The sequence below is a fragment of the Osmerus mordax genome, chromosome 14 (assembly GCF_038355195.1).
Source record: "Osmerus mordax isolate fOsmMor3 chromosome 14, fOsmMor3.pri, whole genome shotgun sequence".
In the NCBI taxonomy this organism is placed as follows: domain Eukaryota; kingdom Metazoa; phylum Chordata; class Actinopteri; order Osmeriformes; family Osmeridae; genus Osmerus; species Osmerus mordax.
Genome location: NC_090063.1, coordinates 5,708,949 through 5,717,019, shown reverse-complemented (window position 1 = coordinate 5,717,019; position 8,071 = coordinate 5,708,949). Strand labels below are relative to the sequence as shown.

General features: G+C 44.5%; 1 protein-coding gene across 1 annotated transcript; it reads right to left on the bottom strand.

Annotated features, from left to right (window-relative positions):
* Nucleotides 1-762: 762 nt before the first annotated feature.
* Nucleotides 763-7,500, bottom strand: rcl1 (RNA terminal phosphate cyclase-like 1). Its single transcript, XM_067249722.1, has 9 exons — nucleotides 7,272-7,500; nucleotides 6,667-6,738; nucleotides 6,142-6,317; nucleotides 5,967-6,041; nucleotides 5,689-5,813; nucleotides 5,166-5,291; nucleotides 4,932-5,088; nucleotides 1,944-2,047; nucleotides 763-951 (listed from the first exon to the last, which is right to left on the bottom strand). Exons 1-9 carry the CDS (start codon nucleotides 7,483-7,485, stop codon nucleotides 798-800), a joined length of 1,203 nt encoding a protein of 400 aa, XP_067105823.1. The 5' UTR covers nucleotides 7,486-7,500; the 3' UTR covers nucleotides 763-797.
* Nucleotides 7,501-8,071: the final 571 nt, after the last annotated feature.

The window sequence follows — 8,071 nt, the reverse complement described above, 5'->3', positions numbered from 1 at the left end:
AGTTGCTCCAATTCAATACCTTAGAACACACTTAACACAGTTGTGGCACAAACTACATCTGTCCTGTGTCTTCTACAACATGTGGGATGCTGTTTCTTTCATGTATGTTTGTGTTGCTGCTGTTTTTTTAATCAAAGGCCATATGGACCATTTGTACTTATGTCTTCACTTTTTGATATTGGAATTAAATAACAATTTTATAGAGATCTGGTACCCTAGGAACTGCAAGCAGTTTGTGTTAAAGGCAGGGTATGTAATAATCTTGAGTCACTTATATTTAATGAAATAAACTTCACACCCTTCACATTAACAAATTTTCCCAACAGTAAAATAGAATAAATCTGATATGAGGCCTTTGCAGGACTGTAATAAACACGAACAATCATTGCGTTCAGATCGAATGCAATTATTGGATGGGCTAGCCTATTTGCTTGTTGTCTTTCTCCTGGCAGTGGTCAGCAAGTGCGTTCATGTGTTTTGGTTACAAAAAATTACAATTGACAATGCATCTACAATCTAATTGCACATATATTCATATGAAATCAGGGTCCATTACAGTTAAAATACATTTTTTTGTATTGATTGCATAATCCCAATTATGTGTGAGCTGTTACTACCCAACCCTGACTGTGTGCTCCACTGCCCCTACATTACTTCACAGTGACGGATAACATGGTTAATGACTCCAGTGTGTCATCTAATTCCTGAAAAGATTTGTGTCTTTTCAATCATCAACGATGTGATAAAGTCAAAGAAAGTGTATCACGAAATGAAATACAAATTTTAATATAAAAGTTTTATTTGATGGATTTGCTGATGTTGGCGTAGCCAGCTCCCACACAGGTCATCAGGACCTTGTCCCCTCCTTTCCTCTCATCATCCAGGGGTTTCTGTGTCTCAATCTTAAACATGATCTGGAAGAAGTCTCGCACATGCCTCAGGAACTCAATACTGGGACAGAGAGGGGAAGGAAGGAACAGAGAGCGAGAGACAAATCATTGACAATTTGTTTATCTTTCTCACAAACAGACTGTACACACACACACACTTAAGGTGAACATAACTCAACAGCATGTGAGGAGTGCCATTTCAACAGAGTTCAACACTAAACAGATCAGTGTCATGTGGACAGGGGAGAGTGGAGGACGCAGGTAAACATGAAACCAGTAACACTGAAGCCCAGATGACCTTTGACCCCTATGTCAGAGCTGACCAGCCAGGTGTACATTTTGAAATTCACCAAGCAGAAAGGTCAGTGAAAAACAACAATGGCATGAAACTACACAGACCATCTAACTATTAAGGCTGGAATGTTTGTCTTGCATTTGTGACCTGATTATTCATACACTGTATGAGGTTAAAAAAAATCATCTGGCGTATTGCTCAGGACCCATGGATATACAAGTTTGCTGCCCTGTTGAGCTTCACTAAGCGATGGAGCCTTGGATGGTTGGGTGGACGTAGTTGTGCCCATTCAAGAGTCCTCCAGAAGCGGCAGTCCTGCTGACGCTGCTCCTCCACATTCCAGCGTTGGCCCATTGCGATGGCACTGCCAATCTTCAGTTATCATAGTACTGTACTTTACAGAGACACAGCACCGGTACCATGATAACTGAAAATGGACAGTTCATAGCCGGGATCTCTGACACTCGAGCCACACACACACACACGAGAAAGAGCCCACATAGGACCCACACATTTACTGTCCACATAGAAAGGTTAAAGACAATGAACAAATCCTTTCTCCCCCTCTCACATGACGACAAACGTACAACAAAAAAGGAACAAAACTTTAAGGCTAAGGTTTTGGAAAATGACAGAAACACACCAACAATATTTGTTTTCATCAAACATTGTCAAGTTAGTCCCCATGTTTCAATTCCCACTGCAAGAGACCTTTGTACCCCCTGAACCTTGCCAAGTTGTCAAACACACACACTTACGTGTATGGAGAGAGGGGGCCGAGCAGGGCTTTGGACACATCTTGCTGGCCCAAGGTCATATACAGCAACGCCAGGCTCTGATTGGCTGAATCCACACAGCCGCCCTGTACACAAATGGAGGAACAAAAACATCAACGGGAGAATGCGTATCAGCCTGGTGACGTCCATGCTAAAAAAAAAACACCACTGTATTTGCATCACCTAGGCCCACCCAGGGTTCACTGATCATTAGAAAACCAAATACTGCCAAAAGTTAACTCAAATATCAACAATTGCATAGATTTATATATCCACCAGTCACATCAATCAATCAGATCACTTCGGTAAAGGTGAACACAGATGAAGATAACTCGAAACAAAAATTCAGAATAATGGCTGAACACTAACAGTTATATTTTTCGTTCTAGCAGTCTCCTCCGTGAAGTCAAGCCAGTCAGTCGATCAGTCAGTCAGGGAGTCGGCCAGTCAGTCCCCCAAACGGCCAGTCATTCAGACAGTCAGAGAGCTCCACCCTGGTCCCCTGTCACTGCACTCCTCTTGTGACTCCACATATTTGGGATGCTGGAGGACAGAGAGCCCAGTCTGACCAGCCAATCACGTGCCATGCTCGCCCCAGAGCGTTGTGGGTATTTAGCGTGACACGCGGTCAGCAAGAATATGATTCAATCACCTAACCATATCAAGAAACCATGGCAACATTGTTTTTCCGACATTTAGCTATGTTGACGCGATCAGAATTCCTGACTGGGTTCATTCATTGTCTGAGCCAAATCAGTTACATAAAAACATGCAACCCCGGGCTTTCATCCAATCTAGATCTACTGTAACGCCACTGGGGTTGCTAAGGGGTGGACAATTCCATGTACATTTCTAGAAACACACAAATAAAACGGGGGGGATATTCATGGGAACTTTCAATAGCAAGTGTGCCACAAAACACTTTCAAAAACGACATAATGTCAGGTAATGGGGAAAAAAATTAAGCTGGCGTTGAGTCAATGATTAGTCAACTGCAGAAATGAAGCAAAGTAATGTAGTCAACAAGACCCCATAGAAAATGTACTTACCTTAAACTATCAAGGCTCACCAACAACCAAGCCTAGCAACCACACTGCAGGTCTGATAGTCAACCTTACAGGACCATTAAACAGAGGAGCCATCATGACGTTAACACTTCAGTAGAAACTCTACACCCTCAACCACTAGCTAAAGCTTCTGGAAAGTACCTGGAATCCTCAACCACACAGACCACCAACGGCCTCCATCCTTGGAGAACGCAACATTTCGGTCTCGTCTGAAGTACAACAATCCAAACCTTTGGACCATCACCACAAAAAAATACAATCAACAAACTGTATGTATTTGTAGGCGGTCAAGCATGCACAGCAACTATACGGAACAGGACAACTTCAACAGTTTAGGACCAGTTGGATCCAGTAAGATCCTGTGAACTTGCTGCAGTAAGATCCTGTGAACTTGCTATCCCGCTCGACCCAAACGGACAGCAGTGTGCTCCAGTCTTCCATCTCCTTTTCACGTGACGGTTCAAATTCTCTCTCTCCCCCACCCCCCTAACTCAATTACCACCAATGAAACATGCCAAGGATCCAGACAATGGGGGAATATTTACCTACATGTTAAGTCACACCAATGTAGTTCCAGAACCCCTGAAAAAAACGTATAAACTGTCACGAGAGATCTGCAAGGATCCAGCTCCCGTCAAACATCCATTCCTCTATATGGAAACATTCCACGCCTTCATTCCAGTTATCATTTTTAAACTCTTGACTTTCTCTACATAGGATTATCACCATAGTGGCTATCCAGTATTTGTATACCAGATTATCAGAGCACACCACTTACATCTTTTCTTGTCGCTGCGTCACACTGTCCATTTGTTATTCAGCTTTACTACGTTCACCAGAAGTCCATACTGATTAACCACAAACCAAACATCCACACAGTCCCTCTAAACACACACTCAGAAGGGACCCCAGCACACGTGAACGCTTCAAATATTAACAATGATTCCAGCTGTCAAAGAGTCCATCGAGCCTTCTCTGCTCTCCTCGCCAACCTGCTCTGGTCTCCTCGTCTCTCCTCTCCCTGGTCTCTCCCCTCTGTCTCTGCTGTTCTCTCTCTTCTCCCTGCGCCTCCTCTCCACCGGTCTCCCTCTCTCTCAGGCGCTTGTGTGAGGGTTCTGAGACAGCAGCGTTCCCAGACAGCACTTACAGAAACACTCCCAACAATCTCCTTCTTTCAAAGCCAATCATCTTGCTCCGTCCCCCCAGGCTAACGCGACTCACATGTCCTCATGATAGGGGCCTCGACCACGGGGGCCAGCCGCCCCACAGAGGAGTCACTGCCGTGGCCGGCTAATTGAATACGTCTTGATGAAGAGACTCTTATTCTCAAATCAAAAATGTACATAGCACACATTTTGAACGAGAGCACACATCAAATTGTTATGCTATTACCATTACGGACGAGCCAGCACAATGACGCTGCTTGTACCCATTAGACCTCCATGGTCCAAAACGTAACACGTTCACACTTAGGACATGTCAACACGCATTAAGGGTCATGAATACACAGACTCACACATTTAAATACATTCTATGGAACCAGATATAAACACTAGTTATTTTTGCACATACTTGTAATGGGCAGACTAATTGGTACAGTCCCTTAACCAGGACACCAGGCTCTGGAAGATTCTTTTACAAAGTCCCATCGTGGTAGGCTCATGTCAAATGCGCTACGTGTTGACACACACGGACACGGACACGGACACACACACACACACACACACACACAGTCCCTCACAGTCCAGGGTTTGACTCAATCACAGACATGTAAACAAATCCTCCTAAATGTTTACCCACATTCCCAGTTAACAACACTCTCGAGCTACTCAGAGGTCTGAGGATGGCTGTGTCTTTGTCCAGTACAGGGACACATTTGTGTGTGCGTGTGTGTGAGACCCACCCTGTAGATCTCCTCCAGCAGCAGTTTGGCACAGTTCCTCCCCAGATCCTCAGGCAGTACAGGGTCTCCCTGGCCCTGTGGTATGGAGCTCATCTCAGCACTGAGGAATGATCCTGTCAAGGTCTCAGCTACAAGGGTCAGTCCAAAACCTGGTGACCTGACACACACACACAGTTAGAGCTTGTCCAGAGGGGGAAAAAAAAGGTGTATGCGTGTCTCTGTGTGTGTACATACTTCCCCGAGTTCGCTCCCTTCATATGGTCTGTGTAGATGTAGATATCAGGTATGAACTTGTTGAGAATGCTCCGGGCAGAGTCCACAATCCTATTGGCCATCTGGGGGGACACTCTCACAGAGTAGCTGAGCCAATCCGATCAAGGTGTTCAATACCACAGTTCACACGGTGTGTATGCAAGTGTGTGTGTGAGAACATGATTCAGTTAGTACTGCAGACATGAAAGTTCAGAGCTAATAACCACCCAATATACCAAACCAAGGGTTGTCCCATGGCCGCTGGCAACAGCAGTTTCAATTCAGTTTAAACATGTTTTATTACATAAATGAGCCCAGCTCTAATTACAGCCTAAACACACATACCAAGGCCCCATACACACACACACACGGTTGCCTGCCGCTACATTAGAAATTCAAACTAACCAAATCAAAGCAGAAACAGCTGTCAAACATTCCAGCTAAACTGTTCTTAAAATCTGCCCACATGAGTGTGTGGCCGGCTATTCAGTGTCGCCAAGGATACGCTATCCCTCGGATCCTCTTGATCTTCCCAGGGTCAGTGAGCTGGACTGGTCGGATGGTCCGCCTGACTGGACACCTGAACAGAACCTCCCCTCCTCCTCCTGGGGCCACGCCCCTCTTGACCACCTGACAAACAACACAGGAAGACTCCAGACCTCCGTCTTTCTTCACATTCCTATCGATCCTTTAGCATGTTTTAACACCGACTCGTTCATAACGTCTGATCTGAGTCCGGTTCAGTTGATTCACTGAGGTCTTCTCACTGTCGAAACATCTCACCTTCAGTTCAAGACCTTCCCCGTCAACGCCAAACTGCTTCATCAGAGGAATGGCAGTGGACTTCAGAAGGTCCACCTGGAGAGAGAGAGAGAGACACAGGTCATGAGCTCCCCACCCCCTTTTACCCACCGTTCCACCACAGATCCCCCACCACTGTGTGTTAGCGCATACTCACAGAGGGGTCCACTGGGTCATTGGTGACCCCCTTCAGTGTGGCTCTGAGAGGGTTCTTCATGAAGGGAGCCAGCATGAGGAGGGCCTCTAGGTAGAACCCTATAGAACGCTGGGTGTTACACTCATGTTCTATAGTCCCTCCATACAGCAGACCGGGCTGGTAGAAAAGCATTGTGCCTAACAAAACAGAGAAGAAAACCTCAGAACAGAACTCAGGTCGGTCGTTCACCAGGGGTAGGGGGCAGAGACCCTTAGGGGGGGTGTGGGCAGGTTTAAGAGGACACAGCAACCCACTTACTCTACACTTTTTGGTGGGCATGAGGCCCACATACGTTAAGGTATGAGGCCAAATATTTACATTTCTCTAAGTTCAATGTGTGAATATATACACTCTATATGAGAACAAACAAATGGTACCTACTAAATTGATACGTCTGTGTATGAATACATATGTAACTATGTAAATCCAAATGCACTTATTTGATTTGTACATTGATTTGCAAAGCATCTCCTGCATAGAGCTTACCTGTTTGATTTATTTCTATTCTGGTTCCGTTTGTCACCTTGTCCAGGAGTCTGATAAAACTAGCTTCGAAGTCTGGAGGAAACAACAGTGCTGCATTATAAGTGTGTGTGCTTAAACCTGCATGAGCAATACGCTGCTAGTAAACAACTGTAGATCATGTCAGACATTGCCACACCCAACTGGCTAATGCAACGTTAGTATGTCTTGGTTAAGACAAACAGACTTCTAATTGCTGTTGAACGATAACTTCTAGTTAGTTAACCGTGTCTGCATAATTAGATCAAGATGTTAAGATTTTATTTAGAAAAGCGTGTGGTAGAGATGGCTTAAGGACGCGTGAGGGCATGGCCACTAGATAAGACGATTGCCAGCGTACAAAAATTCCCACCCAACAATCACACTGATAACAAGAGTTCATTTTCATTGACTTGAGTATCAACTGTTCTTATAAAAAAATATGTCCGTTGACCAATTTGCTGGCAACAGGCGTCAAGTGTGACGCACGAAAAAAAGCTGAACTACAAACTGCGTAGCAGCTAGCCGAGCGAGCTAACTAGCTTGCCATGTGTAAAACTGCGACACCACATGTTTTTGTAATTACGTACCTCGAAGCCCGGGGTTGTCATCCTTAGATCGTATGTTCCTTATTTTTACCCTTTTACCACTTAACGTTGATAACACTAATCTCTGTCTGAAGAAATTACAACCGTCGTAAGTGAGCCCGTGGCTTGCCATGCTGTTGTTGTTGTTTCTAAAAGTACCTTCATGGGGATACACGTGTTTAAGACGTGACGAATAAGACAAGCTACGGCAAGTCATGAGGGAGTAAAATAGTTCTGATTTCGTATTTTCATTTTGAACCGCTAGATGACACCGAAACACTGCTGTGTACGGATGTTGCTGATTCTCTCCTTAAACAGCCTTCAGGTTTCACCCAGGTAGGCTACATCATCAAATCTATTGCGAGAACACCCTAAACTACTAACTCACTTGTTAAAATAGACATAAATGCATTGACACCCATCCACTCTGGCACATTCCTGTAAAATTCCTATCCTCTTATCGAGATATTATTAAGAGAATATGTATCTTCCTAGATCCGTCAGATGCCAGACCCGAGACCGACCGAGAGAGCTCGTTGGGGTAAACCGACCTTTTCGAAGTTAGACACTGAGGATTATCGCAGTAGCTACAGTAGTAACATTTTATCCCAGTTAACCAGGACAATAGACCAATTATATAATAGTGTTTCACAATAAATATAGCAGAGTCGGATGTATTGAAGCTTACATAACAGCTGCTATAATTATATTTTAAATGGCTTGGATTAAAGAGATGTCAAGACTGCATGCGTTAGGAAAGGTGCGCGTGTCCTCATTTGCTGTCGTTTTTTTTACAGTGACTT